Genomic DNA, 22,048 nt, shown 5'->3' with positions numbered 1-22,048 from the left:
GCCTACGAGTTGTTGGCCATCGTCGTGCGAATCCAGTCGTGATAATATGACACACGAGCGTACGCGTCGGGATAGCCTTTCGCGCACGGCACTCCGAAATTGACGACACCCGCCAGCTTTCCGTCGTACACGAGAGGACCCCCCGAATCTCCCTGCAAATGGGATATAGTTAGGTTATAGGTGGCGATATTAACCGTAAGCTTCGTTATCCTCACATTACACGCTCCCTCGCCCTGTTTCGTTAAAGTACAGATATGCCCGATGTCCACATCCGCCGCGTTCTGGTGCAAACGCTTGCATTCCTGGTTGCTCACTTGCTGCAGCTCGATCGTCTGCAGCTTGTTGGGAAGAGGTCCGTTGGCTGATAGCCGTCCCCAGCCCGTCAGCGTCATGGTTGCATTCTCCGGCACAACCTGTTCACTGTACGCAATCGGTTGCACCAGCTCTCCGTACTGCAGTTCCGAATCCAGTTCAATCAGCGCGATATCGTTGTGGAAAACGGGTCGATTGTACCGGCTGTGCATGAAGAAATTCTTCACCGTATACCGTTTTCCGCCCGCATTGAGTAAATTCGTTCCCACCACCACCCACAGGAAGGCGGGCTTGCTGCCGGAGACACAGTGAGCTGCGGTAGCGATCCACTTCCGATCGATGATTGCGCCACCGCACGAATGTCCAAAAAGGCTCTGCAACGACACCTGGAATGGCGCCGCGCCGGGCTCTGCATCCGATCCGCCGACGACACGATTTATGGACGGTGTTCCTGGGGCGGCTGCAATTGATCGGTCAGTTGCACCCCTCAACACGGCCTTCCGTCACTCACCAGAAGCGATGCAAAAAAGCGCACTTGAAAGAAGAACCACGTAACGATCCATGCTGCCTCTCTGATCAGAATAGCTGGCCACTGGCCGTTTGCAATAAATATTTATACTTATGCATAGTACTCAACATGGTTGGCCGCTTTAAGGGCCAAGTCCCTCCGTCGAGTGGTTTCACTAATCTGGCCCCAATGGCATGGTGAAAGAAAGTGAAGAGGAGCGCACTGAAGTGGCTTTGATTATGGCAGATGCTGCAGAATTTATTTCAGTCGCACAACGCCAGTTTAGCATACTTTAGGCATCATTCAAGAACAATAGAAGAACGCAACAAACGGTTACCGCCAAGTTTTCAATATCTTTCTATAGTTCTAATGCTTCTGGTCTAATTATGTTTGCTTAAATGAGTAAACTAAGGCCGCGTACCTGAAAACAACCTCGAAAATGTTACTTACGTGAACAAATAAATATGAACACCATTTTGGAATTGAATCCCTTCTCGTCTTGAGCCTTTTTCCAATCCGAAACGAACCGAGAAAGTAAGTATACAATCCGATCCCGAAAAGCGAGGAAAATCCGGATTTTGCCCGGGAAACAGGACCCCGAACCGGCAGCGCAAACGACTCGAAAGAAACCGAAATCGGCCGGATTTCTACCAGGCGAGCATGACCCGTTCGGGTAGCGCAAACTGTGATGGGACCGGGGACCATTCGATTTAAAAACGATTTATTTTCGATTTAAAATCGACACTGCTGCAAAAGTTTGCTTCCAAAGGTCCGGATTTCTACCAGGCGAGCAGGAGCCGCACGGCCAAAGCGGGTAGCGCAAAACTAAAGTCAGTTGCCTGCTAGCACCTTGCCTCAACGATTGCGCAGCGGGGAAGCTGAATTAACAATTAATTAAATTAACTCAACAACAATCTCACTCGTTGTGTTGTACACGGCCATTCGGGGAGGTCCATTGTTTATGCAAAGTTGATACTTAATTTTTGTGTTATTACGCTTTAATGAGCTACTGCGTCTAGGTATTGCGCGGACTTTCTTTAGGCGAGAGTTGCCGCAACTGTCTTTATTATTCAAAACGTCCCGCGAACCGAAATTTTGCTTCTACAGGTTCGGAATTCTACCAGGAGAGCATGACTTTGGCAGGTAGCGCAAACCAAAGCGGCAGGCGATATTGACGATCGATCGATAGGTAATGTTTTTCGCGTTTCTAGAATCGAATTGAGGGTTAAGCTGTTAACTTTATTGACAAAACAATTCTGTTTACGGTTTTCGTATATTTTACTTTATTTCTTTCCATTTATTTCGTGAAACAAAAGCCGTGGAACGTGGCCTGTTTCACTGTTCTCGTGTTATTTTAGCTGCGGATTCGGTAATACGCTCTCGATAAGAAATAGCGCCCTTCGCGTTCGTGCGGCGGTCACGTGCCGCGGAAGAACCGTCTTATCACGCCAACCGATATGGCGAATTGCAGGAGCTTTCGTTTTGTAACGGTTTGCGGCTGGCGACGTTGTCGGATAAGTTTCGCCGTCGCCATTCTTAATCTTCCCTTCGTAAAGTAGCTGAAAGCCGTTATGAAGTGGATTTTGAAGGATGTTGGTGCATTTGATGCCGTCGTGTTTTTCGGGGTTAACTGTTACCGGTTAAGTATGCACGGTGATGCGGCCATCCGTGCCCTGCAAGATGGGCGATTTGTCGCGCACGTACGCTTCAAACGCATCGATATCGACCGGTCCGAGGACCCGGGCTCGACCGTAACGCTCGAACATCGTGAACCCGTCGCCTCCGCCGGCCATGAAGGAATTGGTGATGACGCGATACTTCCGGAACGGGTCCACCGGCTCGTATCGCGGGACGGCACAATCGTGGCACAGCACGTCCAACGATAGGACACGGTCACCGATCGGGTTGGTGACGTTGTAGACGACACGCAGCCCGGAAACCTGCAGCATATTCGCTCCACTGAACCTATCTTCGTCCCAGGACTTCTGCACGCCGTATTCCATTAGCTCGATCAGGTGATCGCCGCGCATGTCGAAGCAAATGAGCCCGTTCTCGAAGGGTATCACCTCTATCAGGTTTTTGAACGCCAAATCTGTAACCGTGGCGGATCGTTAGGGTAAAGATAGCCGATTGCCGAGACGGGGCTTACCTCCTCGGAGCAGCCCAACTCGTATACCACCAACGGCGAGGACCGCCACAGCGGCGTACGTCCAGTGCCCCGGTTCGGCACTTGGCACAAATGCGGCCACCATCGATTCAGCGATGAGACTACCGAGATTGCACTCTCCGTATCCGCAGCTGGACTTCTCCAGATCGACGCCCGTCGATCCGATCTTCCGATTGCCAATTTCATCCACGGCCACCTTCCACGGGGGCAGCGCTGCCATGACGGCGGCATCCGGCACCACCTCCGTGGCCAGATAGACCGGATTGCCTTCCCAACGCTGAATGACTCCCTGAGCATCGAAGTACAGGATAATGTCGCCAACGAGTTTCGTGTAAGCCGACGCCTGTACGATCAGCACCTTGTGACCGCCGGGCTGCTGCTCCACCACCGTGGGATACTCGCCCGCGGCCGTCATTGGGATCGTGGGATGATCGCCAGAGTACAGGAAGGTGTGCGAGTGTCCCCCCACGATGATGTCCACCAAAGGGCCCGCTTCGGCCGCAATCTTCACATCCACATCGAGCCCACAGTGCGACAGGACAACGATTATGTCACAGCCCTGCTCCGTCAGCTGCTCGGCCTCCTGCCGTACCGTGGCCACCTCATCGTGAAACACCAACCGTCCCGTGTTGGCGATCGTGTCCGTGCTGTTGAGGATCACCCCAATCACCCCGATACGCCGGCCACCGCGCTCGAGGACGAGACTTTTGGCGAATCGATTGAACTCCGGTTCCTCGCTGTTATCAACGTTCACCAGCAGCACCGGCGACGCGATATTGTTCAAGAACGGCACAACTCCCTCGACTCCATTGTCGAACTCGTGGTTACCTATGGTCTACGCGGGGGGAGGAAAGTGGAGATCGAGCTTAGCGGGCAATGCTCCCGGTTGCGGGCTGAAGGCTCACCATGGCGTCCGCCGGAAGCATATTGAGGAACTCGGCGGTCACATTCCAGCGGTGGATGTTGTACCACAATGTCCCCTGAAAGTTGTCGCCCGCGTTCAGGTAGATCGCATTCGGCCGCTCAGCCAGCAGCTGCTTCACGACGGTCACGGTTCGGCCGTACCCACCAATGCACGGTTCCACCGCCGAGTCACACGTGACGCTGCCCGTAGTGACTTCCTCGAAGCGTGCGTGGAAGTCGTTAATGTGCACGATCGACAGCGGGAACAGCTGTTCCTGCGCGCACACTAGCGCGAAGTTTAGGGCCAGCAGCAAGCAAATGGCCTCGCGCAAGCGTGGGATTCGAATTCCGCCACCAGTCACACGGTGTCTCCAATCGGGGGCCATCGTTAAACAGGTGTTTGCTTAGCTAAGCCCTCCACTCGACTGAGGCCGCGATTCGCGAGCTCATCGAAACCACCACCTTCGACAAATGGTCCGCGGTTTTGAGACCTGATCGTGGCGATGAGATAAAGTGTGTCTGTTTACGGCGCCCCCCAGAAGACCGCTGGTCGCGCGCGTTGGCGTTGGATGGTGTTTCGTGGTATTCGATTGGGCATTGCTCGGCGATTGTATGCTAAAAAGGTGAACGCGGTTCTCTCTCTCTCTCTCTCTCTCTCTCTTGGTGTCAAGATCCGCGAGGAACTTTCAATTGTTTTCTTGCCGATAACGGACACCGTCTTATTCTCAGCCCCTCGGGCGAATTAACAGATAAGATACTTGGGCAGGTTTCCAATAAAAAGCGCAATTCGTCGCGCGATAAGCGCAATCTGTCGGGTCGAAGCGAATGGTCATCATGATTGACATGGCATTAAATTCGTTACCTGTCCTCAGTTTTAATTAAATTCGGAGACACTTCGGGGCAACGATGGGCTTCGGTTAAATTCACGTCAAAATTTGAATGCGCCCCTCCAGTGCCGGTGCTACCGGAGATCGGGCGCTCACGTACCGCTCGAACGCCTCCGCGTCGCCGACGGGTGCAACGACCTTGTTGCGGCCGTAGCGGGGGAAGATTTCGAATCCATCGCCACCCTCGGCCAGGTAGGACACGGTGATGACGCGGTAAATGGCGAACGGTTCCACCGGATCGTAGCGAGGCTCTGCACACGCGTGGCACAGGGCGTCCACCGACAGGACACGGTGGCCAATCGGATTGCTCACGTTGTACACGACACGCAAACCGGAAACATGCATGAGGTTCTTTGCGTTGAACTGGTGTTCGTCCCACGAGAGCTCGGCACCGTGCTCGAGCAACCCGATCAGCTGATCCCCGCGTAGATCGTAGCACACGAGTGTGTTCTCGAAAGGCATCATTTCTATCAGGTGCTTGTAGCTAATATCTGCCGGGGAAGGATAGTGGTCGTGAGTTGTCTTCGCGGCCACTTACCCCCAGGCGATGCAACTTACCCCCGGGAGCCAGCGTCTGGCGAATGCGACCGACGGCGACGGCGGCGATTGAAGCGTAGGGCCCTTGGCCCACGGTCTGGTGCGACGCGAACGCGTCCACCATGGAGTCAGCGATCAAATTTCCCAGAACGCACTCACCAAAGTTGCACGGTGGTTTCGGTAGCTCGACGGCGGTCGATCCGATCGTACGATCACCGATTTGATCGACCAGCACCTTCCACGGTGCGATCGCTGCCATTATCTCTGCATCCGGCACGATCTCGTTGTCCAGATAGATCGGGTTTCCTTCCCAGCGTTGGATGATTCCGTGCGCGTCGAAATACAGGACAATATCGCCAACGAGTTTGGTGTAGGCCGATGCCTGAACGATTAGCACACGGTGCCCGTCGGATTGGGTCACCAGCGCCGGGTACTCCGCCGCAGGGGTCATCGGAATGTGCGGGTTAGCCCCGGTGTACAGAAAGCTGTGCGAATGTCCGCCGACGACGATGTCCACATTCGGTCCGCCGTTCTCCGCAATGATGTGATCCACATCGAGCCCGCAGTGCGATAAAACGACCACAATGTCCACACCATCGGCGGCGAGCCGATCCGCTTCCGCTCGCACCGCGTCCGCTTCGTCCTGGAACACCAGTGCGCCCGTGTCGGCCATGTTGTACGTGGTGCGCAAGATCACTCCGATTAGGCCGATTTTGCGCCCCGCGCGCTCCAGCACCATCGAGCGACGGAACTTGCTGAAGGCGGGCTCCTTCGAGTTGTCCACATTGACCAACAGCACGGGCGACTCAACGGCCTCCAGGAACGGCACAACCCCGGCAATTCCATCATCGAACTCGTGATTTCCGACGGTCTGCAAAAAAGCAAGGCTAAATGTTTCGCTTCTCCAGGCCAACAATGAGGAGGTCTTACCAGAGCGTCCGCCGGCAGCAGGTTGAGGAAGAACGCCGTCGCATTCCAGCGATGAATGTTGTACCAGAGGGTGCCCTGGAAGTTATCGCCGATGTTGAGGTAAACGGGATTCTGCCGTTCCTTCAGCAGACGCCGGACGATCGTGACCGTGCGGGCGTAACCTCCGAGGCACTCCTCAGCGGCGGTCTGCTTCGAGTCACACGTGACGCCCGCAGCGTCAATCTCCTCCCAGTGAGCGTGGACATCGTTGATGTGGATCAGCGAAAGGGGAAACAAATCATCGCTTCGTGCGTTCGGTGCCGGAGTGGCAAACGGAGCGGCCAGGACCAACAACCAGAGACAGCCACCAAGCAACCGGTTCCGCTTTGGTTCCATTTTTTACCTGAGAAGATGCTGGGACCGACCTGTTGATCTCTCGACGACTCGATTGCGACTATGTCCTGCGGTACACCACGGTCGCCTTCGACCTTTATTAGTTTCCCACCTGCTTCGCCTATTGGCGTCGGACTACCTGCAACCTTCCGACATTGGCCAGAAACTCGTAATCGCAGGGTGACACGATAACGGCAGTGCGATAGGTAAATTAACTCACGCGCGAATTGCGATTGTCATTCGGAAGACCGCTGTCTGATATGGAAATGACCACCTGTTTCGTGAGACTCTGGACACCTTTTATTGATTCAGTCAACGGGAACTCCGGGAGGCACTACAGCTCGATCTTGTCACTGCCACTGCCACTGTCCGACTTCTTGTTCCTTTGGCTGCGCTTCCGACGCGTCTTACTCAGCACCTCGCAGGCCTGCTGAATCTCCATGAACCGCTCTTCCGCCGCCCGCCGTTTGCTGGCGTCCTTCACCTTGTCCGGGTGCGTTTCCTTCGCCAGACTGCGGCACAGGGTGTTGATTTCGTGCTGCGAGGCGGTCGCGCTGATCCCCAGCACCTTGTACGCGTTTTGCTCGCCGTCCGCGTCCATGGAGTCAATTATTTGCTTCCAAACCTCCGCCCATCCGTGGTATTTGGCGAACTGCAGCGTATCGTGCAGCGTTTGCTTCAGGTCCGTCCACCAGGGCGACTTGAGGAAGTTGTAGAGCGCCTCGTGAACCGGCACCTCGTCGCCTTCGCTGTCCGTGATCGTACCGTTGAAGTATACGAAGGCGCCCCACAGCGAGAGATACGCGATGGCGGCCACCGTCAGTGTCGCCAGGCGTCTGGGAAAGCAACCGTGTGTCGGGTTGTCATCAGTTTCGGGGTCCAAGCCATTGTGGCCGCCGGAACTTACCTGGGCATGCGCTTTTTCTTCGGAATCTCCACGTTCCACTGTTTCGAGAAGTGATCGAATGCGGAAGCGCAACAGAGCGCCGTCGCCGTCATCCAGTACGCCTCGTCCATGACAAAGTACCGCGAGAGGTACGAGCCGTACGAGGCAACCAGACAGTGCCAGAAGACGCCCTTCTCGCGCCCCATGTTTCCAACCGTCCAAACACCTACGGAGACACGGTTCAGTGCTAATTTGTGTGCCACAAGGGGTCCCGGGTACCTACCCAGAGCCACGGCGAATGGGATGAGCCAGTGCAGGAAGCCCCAGTCGACGCCGAAGAACACGCTCTGCGGTATCGCGATCATGATCATCTGGCCCCACCAGTACCCGATCATGACGCCGAGCAGGAAACGGCTGGTCGAGAAGGGGGGCTTTCGGTTCTTTCGCAGCAGTTCGTTGAACTCCGCCACGAACCGCGGGTCATCGTTGGCGTCCCGCACCATCGCCGGGATGTGCAGCACCTCGGCCATCCATCCGATGCCGAAGTACCCCAAGGTGCTCCACCAGAGAAACGCCCGCCGGTCTTGGCGCAGGTAGAAGTGATGCACACCGAAGATGCCTCCGAACAACCACAGCACATACGCCACGAAGACCGATTTCTGGCCGAGCTGTTCGACGTCTCCGGTTGACTTTTGTGGCTTGGAAGCGGAGCTTCGATAGCTGGAGCCAGCCGCCGGGGACGGCGAAAGTTTCTCCCCCATTCTGTACGGGCGCTGTAATGGGAGAAGTAGGACTCATCCGTTAGAAGTGATCAAACCTTTGTGTGTTTTATGTGCGGGTTCAGAACTATACCAGTTCTAATTCGTCCATTAGAACCCTAACTGTGGCTTTCTAACTGAACTGTCTTCTAAACCCGCCAGGCATAGTGCTAAGACTGAACGGCCGGCCGTGTCTCTCTAGAAAAGGTAGTAACACCACGTCATTTTGTTGACAAATGTTTGTAAGCGATGATGCACTTGAGTAAACACGTCGGTGGGTCACTACATAATATTCCGCGGGTTTGCTGCGCGTTCGCTTTTGATATCACGCTCTATTTTCTCTCCGGCCGCAACTGGCTTTTATGACCCCATTCCGAAATGAAGGTTCAAGTTCAAGTTGAAGCACACGAAGCGAGCTGTTTGTTTTTGGCCAAAGCCAGGCCAGTGCTCAACGATCCAAAACGTCTTATTTTAAAGCTTAAAGCATAAAGAAATCATGTTCAAACGTGATTCATTGTCACCCACATTCTTTGGAGAAATGAGCACACGATCGTTTCACTTTGCAGCACGCAGTATTGATTCACAACTTTCACTGTGCGGCGAAATGGTCCGCCTGTCCCACTCGTGAACATCCAACTGCTTGGAATGGCTGCTTTAGAAATTGTATTTTACACAGAATTCACATCTGAAACTGAGTGCGGTGAACACGGGCACAAAATAATTCCTTTTCCATCCTCTTTGCGTGGTACTTCGCCACCCATTCTGCATTGTTCTACCCGTCTGCGTTAAAAGTTGAACACAAAATTGTGGATGCGCTCGACTCAACACAACAGCGATCTTTCTCCTTACGCTGTGTCCGTTCTTGTTTCTCTTCCCCGTTCGCCAGCTTCTTGTTGTCTCAGGTAATGGCCGGGAATACCGTTAGCCGCGCTCCAGAAGCACCAACCAGTTATTGGGCTGAAGAGTTCTTTCTGGCTCACCTTTTCGTGTTTTCGAAGATCACTCAGCCACACACTTTAGCAGTGCCAAAAACTTGTTAGTTTCAATGCACTTTCCGATCGAATTGATGCGCTTTATCTTAACCCTTCGGCTGCCGAACTGAATCACGACGAACACGAAACAACGAATGATCGCTCGCGGTACGAAAATACCAAATACCGTTAGAAGCACCAACCCGCACTATGGGAAATTTGTATCAAACAGGCGGACAATTTCGGTTTTAGGAAGAATCTACGATTTTTTGCAAAATTATTGTTATCTGTCCGTGTGTTTTGATAAGGTTCCACATTTTACGTATAATGCACGTGCTCAATTATGATAAATAACCTAAATCATTATTTAAAATCATAAACAATTTTTGGGGCACACTGTTTCCGAATGTTGCAGTGTGCAAGAGAGAAAAAGAAGGGTTGATCGGTTTGAGGCTTTGCTGACGTGAAATATTTCACCGCGCTTTTGTCATCCAACAGAAGTCTCTTTTGAAAAAAGAAACGGCCACTTATTTGTCCACTACGTTTGTTTATATTTTAATAAAGTTTGATAAATGGTTTGGGTTTGCTTGTTTCGGTGTTCGTTTCCACTAGCTGGTTAGTTGGTTTTGTAGGATTCTTTTGTTACGGCTCTGACCATTAGCTACACTATATGCTGGCAAAACGATTTACACGATACGCAACTTGTAGTTATTTTACATCCTATCGTTACAAGAATGTTTGCCGGTACGCCGGTGCATGTGCACCGCAGCGCTTAGCATAATATCTTCGTAATATTGTATCACATTTTGATAATGACGAAAGTAATGGCAAATAAGATCTCCTCCTTTCTTTTACCCCCCCCCGCACAGTCCAGCTAGCAATATTAGTTTACATTTTGTTTGATTTGCATTAACCGGCCCCATCCGTAACTGTAGTAGTAAATTTTTCTAATTGTTTAGGATTAATTTAGTAATGACTTGTTCCGTCGTGCATATGCTCACACTTAGACTGAACGCGATTCCAACGCGTTTTGTCGCCACGACTGTTATCGGTTTCGAATAATTCATAGCACTTATGTAGTTTTTCTACCATGAATAAAATATGTTTCTTTCTCTACAAAGTCGCTAAATGTGCCGTGAACTTACCTACCTTAAATCGATTTGGTTTATTTATTGTTAGTGCAGTTAGACTAGCAAAATCCTAACCCGCCTAATGGAAGCAAGTAACAACTCAGATTCTCCCTAAGAGCTTTAAACTGTTTGCGTTTCGCTATGTACAGTCTTTGTTTAAAATGTTTGCCATTTTCTTCACATGCAATTGCTCAATGAATGTTTAAATGCAATCTATTTGACAGAAACAATCCGAATTTCCTTTATCTACTCTTGCTTATGAATACATCACGAGGCTAATGACTAACAATAAACCGTTTGACAACACAGCAAGAGTTCTAGTTAAAATAGGCGTACGATTTTCCTACACTTAGTCTGAATGAAATGAAACTAATGTCTCTTCTTCTGATATTTAAGTAGGTTTGGTTGTTCAACTGTAAGCACGCCAGCAGGCAATCCGTTCCGGCGGCTTGTTTCCTAGCTGTTTTCCTTTTACATCGAGACCACAACGTACTGCGCCGGTCGATAGTTACTTAACTAGTAGACTTAGGAAGCTATTGTATGTTACTCCAACGTTCCAGATATAAGATGCGACAGCGTGAACCTCTGCGTGTCCTTTCGGGGGGTTAATACAAGGGCGCATGGTTAGAATAAGCCTGCAGAGTATACACGTTCTCCATTTAGCCTACTATGTTTTAAATATGGTGGCATTTTTCCTCTGTACGTTAGTGAATGTGTCTAAATATGCGAACGAGAGTTTAGTTTTCTTTTTATTTTCCATCGATTATCGTCGATTACCTAATTACCGTTTACTTCATTACTTACTGTTAAGTTTATGTAAAGCTCTTGTACCATTTTCTGTGATCCCTTTATTTTTATGTAAAGTTATCATTTATATTCAAATTGTCTTTAAAAGAAGAAAAATATAAAATAAAATCGTAGAAATGTCTCTATAAGGCAGACGAAGGAAAAAAAATAGCCGATTGCTTTATTAACGCGTCTGGGTTAAGCAAAGATTTCTGTTAAATTTAAGAGTACTTCTTATTCCTCCTGGGATACTTGGAGTATTTGTTTTTCGCACTTGCTCCTATAAGCACTGATGGTAATCACCCAACAAACTCTTAAATGCCTATCATAGTTCAACTGTTTCGACACACCATCGTTTGTGCAATAGAAATTATGTTTTAAACAATATATTTATCATGAACATTGAATTGCTTCATAAGCAAAACCTTTCTCGAATTGACCACGCAATCTAATTCTGAAAAAAACCAATCACCAAGCACGAGTGACAATTGAGGTCCATCACAGCACGTAAAGACACAGAGAAGTAGGAACTTTCCAACTGAACTTGACTCTGACTAAAACACAAGGGACGGTATTGTTGAGTTCGATTCTACACTTTTGCGGGCTTCTTGATGAATAATTAAATGATGTTCGCAGGGAGCAATGCCCAATGCTACGACGTTTTGAAGCTCTAACAAAACCGAGATACAAAAACAATGCTCCCAAATATTCGGCCTTAATGCTAGGAGTTAGTTAAAACACATGTTACCCAACGTATGCACCACTAGACTATATACTCTTTCGAGACTACTTACAGTACGGTATGTGTGCTAAGCTGTGGTCGATTTGCTCAACCAAAGAACGTATGGCAGCTGAAGAGGGGCTTCCGATGCCTATATGCCCCCGGGAACCGCTATGTACAGGGGTGCTGAAACTTTTCGTTAAAACTGCATGTCCTTTTAGGTTGCTGAAATTTACAACGTTTTATCCGTCTCGTTATTGAGTTGTGTCCTCTTTATATGTACAGTTCTATCTGGCTATTTTAACAGAAACACAAACTAACTGGAAAGATAACGCAGGAAAGAAGAAAAAACAGTCACTTAAACTCAAACAGATAGTTAGTATTGAAAACAAAGTTAGTGTTAATTTCATATTTACGAAACAAATAAATCAAGTACAAAAAAATATCGAAAATAGCAATTCTTTTTTATTAGAGAAGAGTAAAATATTCGTAACGAGTGTAGCCTTACCGTAGAGAGAACTAAAACAACGGAATAAAACAAGGGCCAACATTCGCGCGGTTGGGAGAGTAAAATTTCTCTAGACAGTATTACCCTAAATATGTGCAAGCTACAGTTACTGTAACAACTAACTGCTTCTATCTGTTACAGCTAGAATTGGTAGGTTCATTCGCTCTACGATTTCGCTCCTATTTTTCGAACAAGGTTTTTTCGCCTCCACCAGACGAGGACGAAAGGCAAACCGTTCCGTTCCGTTACCGCTGTTAAATATCACTAGTTTATTTTGATGGCATTTGTCTAGATTGTGTTATCGGTTTACTTCTAGAGCTACATTCTGTCCAGTGACGCTCTCGCGATTCAAGGTCCTCAACGGGAGTTCCCCTTCAGCATTCCTTTCCTCGGGTTAATTAGTATCGTTTGGAAACATCGCCTTTCGCCGTGTGTCGCTACTCGTTTATTATTGTCGTCTTATGTTTGAGTTAATGCGTCGCATGGTTTGTTAATGTATTTATGTTCAATTTACCACTTTTGCTCTGTAGCCATCCATCCGTTGGTTGAATTTGCCCTTGCAGTGTACTGTTGGATATTACGTTAAACTGCACTGAAACAGCATTACGCATTGATCCGTCTTACGAAAGGTCATTGAAGTGTTTAACCAAAATACAGTTGAATGGGGTGATGCGATGGAGCTTAATATGGTACGGTAAAAACAGCTTGTTCGGAAACCAATAGACATTTGATACAATACTCACCCAGACGTGTTGCGGTTGTTTCGCACATCCTTGTCTCATGCGTGGGCTGTTTCAACTATCCGTCTCTAATATTAATAATTGACATTTCTTGTTTCAATAGCATTAGTGCAAAGGGTCCACTTTGTCGGTGTTGCCGGTGCGACTGCGGCACCACTGCACTCGCTTCTTCCTAGTTCCTCAGCTAGTCTAGTACTTAACTGTTATGAAATCCTGTTTTTGGCCATTTTCAATGTTTTCCTTCTCTCCTAGTGATCCGCTCGTCCTCATCCTCGTCCTCGTGTGCTAGGTTAGTGAGATGCTGATTTCGGGCTGACTACACTTGATAATGGAGTTTTGTGTGATTTCGCTTGGTTCTTCACTATAAGCCTAATCCTTTGCTACTTAATAAACGCACACGCTGGATTCTAGGAGAATATAAAGTAAGATATAGCAAAAACGGGCTATCGATTTCAAAATGTAACTTGCGCTTGCTACTGTCATTGTGCGACTAAGGCCAGATTGGGACTGGGCCTTTAGAGTATATGAAGTTGATATCTACTTTCAGTTGTTCTGCACTACCCCACTGGCTAACCTAAGTAATCTAATCCAATTGCTGTGCCTATAGGCGCACCTAAGTTTTGCGGTTGCGTTCTTCGAAGCATCGAGTATTTGCTGGTCCTATACCTAAAACCGTACCGTGTCGGCTGGAGGGAAACCGGAGTGGAGGTTCCACGACTTTGCATGAGAATCGGACTCCAATGCACATAACGGTACCACCACAATGCCGCAAATCACGTAATGCGTCGTGAAGTGCGTGTCTTTCAGAGCCACTCTTAAAGCATTGATTCGGACTCGCATCACGCATCTCAATGCAAACTTGGAAGTAACAGTGCATAAAATTCTAAACAGTCCACAATAACGAAACAAAAATAGTAACGTTCCGCCCTACGTTTGAGAGTATTGGGGAAAAGGGCAACCACCACGTGGTCTGGAGAGCTTTCCGAATGCGGGCTGCTGGCCGAAAGCTTGACGTGTTCAACAACAGGTGAGGGACACCGACTTTTCTATGATAACAGCAGAGTATAACAGGTAATATAGCGTCTTCTACGAAGGACAATGGGGCGGGGCAGATGAAATCAGGTCGCTAAGAAGTGGTTTGTTGCTTTATCGACGCCGCGGGCCATCTCTGTGTGAAGGTTTCGCGGCCCAGCTCGCCAGCTAAGCACGTAGACGCGGCAGCTTACGTCCATGGTCGCCGAGGGCTGGCTAGAGAGACGCCCAACGGGCGCCGGAAGTTGTGAGGAAAGGCAGATGGCAAACAGGCTCGCTAGCAGCACGTTCAACAGTTGTCGCTTGTTGTGGATCACACTGGGCCCTAGGTGCTTGGGTGTTTGGGAGCAACCGGAACAGGCCGCTGGGGATAGTTTCAGCCAGTCTCATGTATCGTCGGAACCGTTCTTTCGTGGCGAGGAGCTCATCTCCGGTTTGAGCGAATCCATCGCTCCACTTGGACCCATCATCGATAGCATCTGCGGTTGCTGCTGCTGCTGCTGCTGGGAGTGTTGTTCCCCCTCGTTATTGTTGACAGCCGCCCCTGGTTTCGACCGCCGGTACTCCTCGCTATCCATACGGTTCAGCTCGAAAGCCGAACTCACCTAGAGGACATCGGAAACAGAAAAGGGTGTCAGCTGCTCATTTTGTTTCGAATGGATCCGCTTAAGTGTTAAATTCACGCTTAAAGCTTTAAACATTGGTTTCTTCCGAGTCAAAAGTATCGCGACGGTCTTGTAGATGAAAATTTGATGATGACAGCAATTTACGATCACTTTCCATCAGTGCGTGATCAGCCGTCGCTGATAATCGCATTTTGATAATCTCTTACCGGACTGATGGGCGTGACGATGATTTCCGTCTTGGCGGCGGTCCGCAGTAGGGCCGTGTTCTCCGTCGTATCGTCCTGATCCTCGACGTCCAGCTCGCCGTACTCGTCCCACGGGGGCGACTCGGGATCGATTTCAACGCCAATGTCCAGATCTTCCTCCTCGATGTCCTCCTCCTCGTCGTCCTCGTCGTCCTCCTCGTCCATCATGATAACTGGGAGAGAGAGAGAGAGAGAGAGAAAGAAAGAGAAAAAGAAAGAGAGAGAGAGAGAGAGTTGCAGAGAGAAAGCGGAAGATGTGTAGAAAAGGGAAGGAAAAGACGAAATAGAGAAATGGATTTCAATCAAAACGGCACACATAACTGACGATTAAATGGAACCGGACACCGGAAGTTCCGGCGGTACCGATTCCCTGTACAGCAACCACACACACAGGCACACCGACATCGAATAAAACGTCAAACAGTGAGAAAATCGTACCGAAAGGTGGCATTACTTTGTGAGGTGTGTGTTTGGGTGTCTCTGGTGTCTGTGGCTAACCGAGTGGTGGTGGTGAACAATAATTGGTGTGAAGGCACACAAACAGAGTGAGTGCTGGTGATAGTGATGGTCGGAGGGCACAACATCTAACGAAACATTCAAGATAAACCCACGAGGACCGGCGTTTTGATCAACGATTAACAATTAAGGGAGGACCTCCGGAATCTGCGGGAGGACACGATGGCACTAGCGGGTGGCTGGTCACGTTATTATGAACACTCCGTTGCTTGCCCTGACCTTACGCTGGTCCCTGCGCCCTGCGTGAGTTTCAACAAAGCCATGCCAGCGGACTCAGCGGATACATTGAGCGACAGGAAGCAGGGGACACCTTGGCGTAGGGTTCAGGAATCAAACATCTACACACATAAGTACTGGAAGCATAGAGGCATGATGGGCATGCAACTGCGGAGTATTCTGGCGGCGAACACGAAATGTACAGGAAATCCAAACACAACAACTCTAGTTCCGAACGTCTCGGCTACCGCTCTGTGTCTGTGCGTCTGGTACTGAATTAGCTATTTGAGTTGGAACCTCTTTTATGGTTGGAAATAAAAGCTTCGAAGCGGTCGAACGAGCGGTACGATAATGTCGGCATTACAGGGCCACCGGCACGCCAAGCGATCACACATTAGCAGCACCGTTATAAAATGGCCATCGATAATAATTAAGAATCGCCAAACACGGCCCTCCGGGGGGAGCAAAAAATAAGCCGGAAAAGGGTTCCGAACCCGTTGCGCGCCATTTGACTTCAAAAAGTTGGTTCGCGCGTTTGGTGCCCTTTTTCGGAACGGCACCATAAAAGGAACCGGAAATGTTTAAAGAAGAAAACCGAAACACTTTGGCCCCTTTTTCCTTCGGACGCAGGCAAGTGAATCAAAATCGGTACCAAAGTGTCGGTGAGTGGGGCTCCCGATCGGCCATCCAGTAACATCATTTTGTTGATGGAAACTTCAGTTCGCCCGTTTCTGCCCACCGCACAGAGAAGAAGAAAAAACGAAGCAAAACCCGGCACGTTTGTTGGAAGATTTATGCGCCAGGATGGGATTTTTATGGTGCCGAACGAGAACCTGAGCCACCGTCTCGCTGAAACTGTATAAAACATCATTTGGCCCCTTTGGCTTGCGCGCCGCATCGAGTTGCGAACTTTCCGCTCGGCTTATCCTTTCGAGGACGCGTTGTGAAGCGCGCGGTTGAAAATATTTATCTTCATTAAATTTTATGCATCTTCAACACCCACTGCCACTGGCTGCCTGGTTGGCGCGCGCCCTGGGTCGGCCGCTGTGAGTGTTGGGCACGGAATGTGCGTTTGCGCCGAAGACAGTGCTCTAGCTTATGTGGCGTTTATCGTTACACTTGTGAGTTTAGCTAATTAATTAGCCCTTCAAACGCGGCGCACGGGCCAGAGAACAATCCGGGAGGCAATCGCTTCTGGCACTTCAGCTTCGGCGCAAGCGGCGAACCCGCGGGGCGGTAGTAATGTTGTTTGACATTAGTGGCAAACATTATCGTAAGACGTTAGTTGCCGTTGCCTTTTTGGGCAGCACCATGGCGCGGCGCGGCGCGGCACGTGGGATTTACGTGCTATTACTTTATTTTATAAGCCTCCCGCCAACCCGCGCCGGCCGATGGGTCGATGATCGGGGCTCGTGCCTGAAGGTGTTGCAAACATTTCCATTACCATATTGGCACGTGTGCCGATTCGGCCCCTTAAGTAGCCCACTGTGGCAGACGTGACCTTCCGAGTGCCTTTCGGTAGTTACGGCCACCGAATGCAATAAATACGATAAAGAGGCGCGAAAGCACATTAAAAGCGTAAATAGTTGACCAACTTTACCTCTTGTGGCACAATTTAGGGGCGATTCGCGAACCTACTTATGAGGCTGAACCGGATCGAACAGGGAAATAGTCCACTAACCGGAGCGCGCTTGTTACAATGTTGCAGATCGCGGAGCAAACCGCAGCTGGTGCTCATTTTTCGATTCCAAGGAAGCTCCGCAGCTCAGAACACAGTCTGTCCAATCATGCATGGGAAACCGACATGAAGCCAACCAGCTGGCTGGCATCATCATTAGACGCCTGGCATACATGACACACAACAAGTTCAACGAAGGAACAACAAATCATGTTGTTATCCTACCTCCGGTCTATGTGCTGCCCTCCGGTCTGGCACTACACACCGAAGGCAACTACGGCGACCGCAACCGACCTCCGGATTTGGGTTTGGGAACGGCGTTGCGCCGGCGAACACACACATGCCGTGGTCTAGGATCCTCTGCTCGCCAACCGAGCGGTGTTCGTCCTTCGGTGGATAGTTGACGAGTGGGGGCATCTTCGCCCGACACGGACTCGTGTTGAGTGGCTTCGAGAGTCGTATTAGTAAACCCGGCGATTTTCTTGATTTTATCGACTGTCAGCTTCCGGTCGTAGTGCGAAGTGGTTTGGCACAATCATTGCTTATCCGATTCGGTAATGTTAATACTCGCCCGAGCCGGGGACCGGCAACGTTACAACGTTTTCCATTCCTATCTCATAAGACAACAGTGCAGCATTTATTAAGCCATTCTAGCGTATTCGTCCATTGAGCTCATCCAACTGAAACTACTTTACGCATTCTTCTCCCGGACACCAGATGTCAGTGGAACAAGGAACTCGAAACGAGAGTTCGCTATTGGTTTCAAGTTTGTCACGATCCTGCAGAATTCTCCACGATACGGTCCGACGGAGTGGCAGATTCTTCAACATCACGACGATGAGGTTTGTTTTCTTTTGGTCGGAGGTATACTAGCGGCCGCGAATCGGAAGTACTTCCCGAGCTCCACCGCAAGGCACACATGGTGGGCACTTTGACACAAACAGGATGCGAACTCCTATCGGCTCGATGACATACAGGGTTCGGGGTCTCTCCAAACGAAGTTCAATCGCGCGTCAGGTGTGGCTCCCCCATTACGACGACCCCGATTGGATTGGATGACAGGCTGTGGCCCGATACCGTGCCGATAGCGGCTGGCAGCTCCGATCCCGGAACCAAAACTGGTCACATGTTATTGCGATGCTTCCGATTCCACCAGCCGCGATGTGTTTACTTTGTCGTCAATGCTTGCCGCGCGTCTATTTGTGCAGGACTGCGACAGAACAGGTGGATGGCCACCGTAGCGTTCATTCAATTTAAAAGCCAACGTTGATAGGCCATCGGTTTGATTTTCATGCACCATCTACCCGCGGACATGGCATATGCTGCTCCCAATGTTGCACTCTCGTGTTCGTGTCAGCAGCGAAATGGAGTGCTGGTCGCATGTCAACCTGAATGCCGGAACGGGACGATGATGGAGAGTCCGTGTTTAAAGCCTACGTAGATTAAAGACCCTTCTGCAGCGGCTCCGAGCGGCTCGGTCAGTGCGTCAACAAAAGTAGATAATCTTTTTCTGGCCAAAAAGAACTCACACCCGGCTTGGCCACAAGAAAGACGAAACCGCTTGGCGGCTTCAGACTTTCGGGCCCGGTTGGTTGCAAAAGATTACTTTCCAACGCCCTTGAGCAACTTATGATTAAGAAGCAAAAACACGAGTTATCGGAGAGTTTGTCTTGTTGGCCGCCTTCTCACGAACGGTATCGGATAGCACAAAGGAGTGATTCATCCAATTTGCATCAAAACAGGATCCCGAGCCCGTGTAATCAATCCGTTTTAGAGAAGGCGGCATCCCCGCGTGCGATGTGGTCTACACCTGCCAGAGAGTCCTGTCTGGTTGTTGGTACCACCGCTTGGGTTTTCTCTTTTTCGGCGGTCCTTCCATTCGGAATGCTGGCACAGACCCCGGCATGATTTCGTATGCATGGTTATGCTGTGTCCGCTGGCATGCACGCTCGCAGACGATGTAATGGTTTTCGGGAGTTCTTACACACTTATCGTAATGCCTGCAGGTGGTGGTGGTGGTGCACGCTCAAATATGTACGACACCGATGGCGCACGCTGACGGCATGAAATGCACGCCCCGCCTGGGGAGATGTATCGGAAATGTGAAATGGAATGGAAAAAGGCCATCACCGGGGTCACCGGGCCGGGCGAGGATTGGAAAAGGATTAAATTTCCACGCCCAGTGAACCCCGTAATGGTCCGAATGGAGCAACCGTCGCGGTATCTTCTCGGGCCCAGAAAACGTAGGTGATGCCCTAGGCCATCCCTCGGGACGCCATTTCATGTGAGTAAATTTGACGGGTCAAAAATGAAGCATCACGGCGAAAGTAACACCCTCAATAGAAGGATTCGATAAAAGGGGCCCAGAAAATATTTTACATACACCAGGCAAATTTTGAGTCGGTTTCAATAATGTATAAAACGCTTTGATAGTTGAAAAGCGATAAGAATCGATCAAAAATACCACTTTCATTTATGAGCTATTCAATTTCCATCCTTTTTAAAACGTCATCGTCCGGCTGTAATGGATCGCGGTAGCCATGAGCTTAACTCGTTTGAGTTTTTTCGATTTGGCAGGTAACGAACAAAATCGACACGGAACAAAATCAAATACACCACTAAATACACACAAATACAAATACACAGGGTGAAGCCTACTGGGAATCGTTCCAAACAAAATAGCCGGAAGCTCGCAACTCAAATAGGAAACACCGTACGACGCACGAACAAAGGACGAAGGTCTACACGGGAACTAGATATTATCACCAGGAAGCGAGTGAAAGGGGTAGAGAGAAAGAGGGAGAGAGAGAGACAGAAAAGAGAAGGAATTTCGATGTCTTGGGTGGGTTTTTTTATGTGTTTTTGTTGTCCCTTTTGTTTATTGGAAACCGATTCTAATCGAATTTAGTTGCCACCGATGCTTTTGTGGTAGCTTCTACGATTTAGAAAGGCTCACAGGACACCGCACCGCAGGTTCCAGGGCAATGCAGAATGGAGAGAAACGGAAATGGGCATGTGTAAACATTGACCAAGGGGGGAATGCACATCGAATACGGACACAGTATAGAAGAGACATAGCGATAGTAGAGACAGAGAGACAGAGAGACCAGGAAGAATGGGAAGGGATAAAGAGAGAGATAGAGGAACGAGACAGCAAACAGGCAGGCAGACAGACAGACAGATAAACAAAATGGTAGCGAAACCGCTGCTGGATAGAGCGAGAAAATTGGTTTCACAGACTCACTATCGAATGGTTTTGATGAGTATTTCTGGTCTGGGCAATGGTGGTGGTGGTGATGATGGTATCGGAGTAGTGGCAGAGGTGATGATAATCTTGGTTGAATGTTGTTTCTTGGTTTTGGTTGGTTGGCGAATGGGGGGTCGAAAGGTATTACGACGGGCGAATGCATTCCGTAGCGAAGCTTAAATTATCTTTCGAACAACCACCAGGCGCCTCCATTGGCCGATAAGCTCGGACGTGTTAAATTTTGTACGGCCTTTACATTCCTCCACCGATCCGTGAGGCGAGGTTTATCGGCTTGGGTTCGATCTCTGAACCCTCGTTTCCCCATCATGTGCAGTCCTGCAGTCCGTGCTGTATTCCCTTGCGGCCGCTCCAGTATCCTGCGGGTTACAATAGTTTGCTTTGGCTAGCGGTACCATCGCGCGGCTTATCTGATATGGCCCAATGGCCCAATGGCTTGATCGAAGGTATGGCACACATATGCCTAGGGTACAGCCGCTGGTTTTTATCGCCACTTTCATTCGTCGTTTTGCAACCCGTGCCCGAACCGCTGGCCCTCGCCGGGTGGTCAATTTGTATCGCGCCGTAGCCGCTTCGAACGTTTCAATCCTTTCTACGAATATTTAAATTTCAACGCTGGATGTTTTCGAAGAGAAATTGGTTTAGGCCACGGCAGCCCGAAGGGCTGCTGGAAGTAACGTTTCCCTCGAACTGCGGACCAAAGCACAAAGCCCTGTGAACCCGTGGGCAGGACCGTATTACTCCCAATGTTTGCCAGATTTTCGCCGTGCTCCGTGGAACGGTGTGTGCTGGCAGGCGACTTTTACGGTTTTTGGCCCATGGCGTTCGGGCCCCGGTGCAGACGCTAAACACTTCTGGTCTAAATGTTGGCAACGATAAAGTTAGTTCTCGCGCCTCAGCCTGATCGGCTCGATCGTTGAGCACAGCGTGTCAGCGGCCGTCAGCTTCCACGTCGGCGTTAAAGCGACGTTGAAGAGCTGTAGTCGTCGTACGAAGGCGCTGCTGGGACCGTGGTGCGGATGTGGGTTTACAGTATTTTGTTCCATTTTTCCAACGAACGCCATCAAACCATCCGAACGCCATGTTGGAGCCATGTTGGATTTGTCACGGAAATTTAACACGGACGTTTGTTCCAGAAACGTTTTACGCGACAAGTGAAGAGAACACAGCGAGGGAGAGCAAGAGATAAAAAGACAGAGACAGAGAGAAAGAGAGAGAAAGCAGCGAAATATACAGAAATGCACACCAGGTTGAAGCGTGGCTGCTTCCGGGGGTTTGTCGGAAGATTTTGATGGTGTCTTTGAGTGACGGGAAGATGCAGACGGATAATCCACGGAAGTGGGACGTCCGGAAA

General features: G+C 49.8%; 5 protein-coding genes across 7 annotated transcripts in view; all 5 read right to left on the bottom strand.

Annotated features, from left to right (window-relative positions):
- Positions 1-2: 2 nt before the first annotated feature.
- LOC131216032 (chymotrypsin-2-like) lies at positions 3-1,295 on the bottom strand. The gene is made up of 3 exons (XM_058210430.1): positions 1,271-1,295; positions 216-772; positions 3-152 (listed from the first exon to the last, which is right to left on the bottom strand). Exons 1-3 carry the CDS (start codon positions 1,293-1,295, stop codon positions 3-5), a joined length of 732 nt encoding a protein of 243 aa, XP_058066413.1.
- Positions 1,296-2,224: 929 nt separating this feature from the next.
- Positions 2,225-4,276, bottom strand: LOC131216031 (apyrase-like). Its single transcript, XM_058210429.1, has 3 exons — positions 3,893-4,276; positions 2,970-3,822; positions 2,225-2,912 (listed from the first exon to the last, which is right to left on the bottom strand). Exons 1-3 carry the CDS (start codon positions 4,274-4,276, stop codon positions 2,461-2,463), a joined length of 1,689 nt encoding a protein of 562 aa, XP_058066412.1. The 3' UTR covers positions 2,225-2,460.
- Positions 4,277-4,813: 537 nt separating this feature from the next.
- LOC131216030 (apyrase-like) lies at positions 4,814-6,619 on the bottom strand. The gene is made up of 3 exons (XM_058210428.1): positions 6,245-6,619; positions 5,336-6,185; positions 4,814-5,268 (listed from the first exon to the last, which is right to left on the bottom strand). Exons 1-3 carry the CDS (start codon positions 6,617-6,619, stop codon positions 4,814-4,816), a joined length of 1,680 nt encoding a protein of 559 aa, XP_058066411.1.
- A 320-nt stretch (positions 6,620-6,939) lies between these two features.
- LOC131214968 (dnaJ homolog subfamily C member 22) lies at positions 6,940-12,067 on the bottom strand. Of its 3 annotated transcripts, none has more exons than XM_058209324.1 (4): positions 11,942-12,067; positions 7,786-8,275; positions 7,524-7,728; positions 6,940-7,452 (listed from the first exon to the last, which is right to left on the bottom strand). In XM_058209324.1, exons 2-4 carry the CDS (start codon positions 8,261-8,263, stop codon positions 6,951-6,953), a joined length of 1,185 nt encoding a protein of 394 aa, XP_058065307.1. In that variant the 5' UTR covers positions 8,264-8,275; positions 11,942-12,067; the 3' UTR covers positions 6,940-6,950. The 3 variants fall into 3 exon arrangements, with proteins under 3 accessions (XP_058065307.1, XP_058065305.1, XP_058065304.1); XM_058209322.1 differs by lacking the exon at positions 11,942-12,067 and adding an exon at positions 9,241-9,370; XM_058209321.1 differs by lacking the exon at positions 11,942-12,067 and adding an exon at positions 8,355-8,423.
- A 285-nt stretch (positions 12,068-12,352) lies between these two features.
- The window catches only part of LOC131206180 (potassium voltage-gated channel subfamily KQT member 4-like), a 66,466-nt gene continuing 56,770 nt past the window's right edge, over positions 12,353-22,048 (bottom strand). The window contains exons 19-20 of the mRNA XM_058198622.1: positions 14,981-15,192; positions 12,353-14,753 (exon numbers count right to left, since the gene is read on the bottom strand). Coding sequence (XP_058054605.1) covers positions 14,535-14,753; positions 14,981-15,192 — 431 coding nt within the window. The 3' untranslated portion in view covers positions 12,353-14,534. The remainder of the gene's footprint in view (positions 14,754-14,980; positions 15,193-22,048) is intronic.

This window comes from Anopheles bellator, chromosome 1 (assembly GCF_943735745.2).
Source record: "Anopheles bellator chromosome 1, idAnoBellAS_SP24_06.2, whole genome shotgun sequence".
Taxonomy (NCBI): Eukaryota; Metazoa; Arthropoda; class Insecta; order Diptera; family Culicidae; genus Anopheles; species Anopheles bellator.
This window is presented reverse-complemented; position numbering and strand designations above follow the sequence as displayed.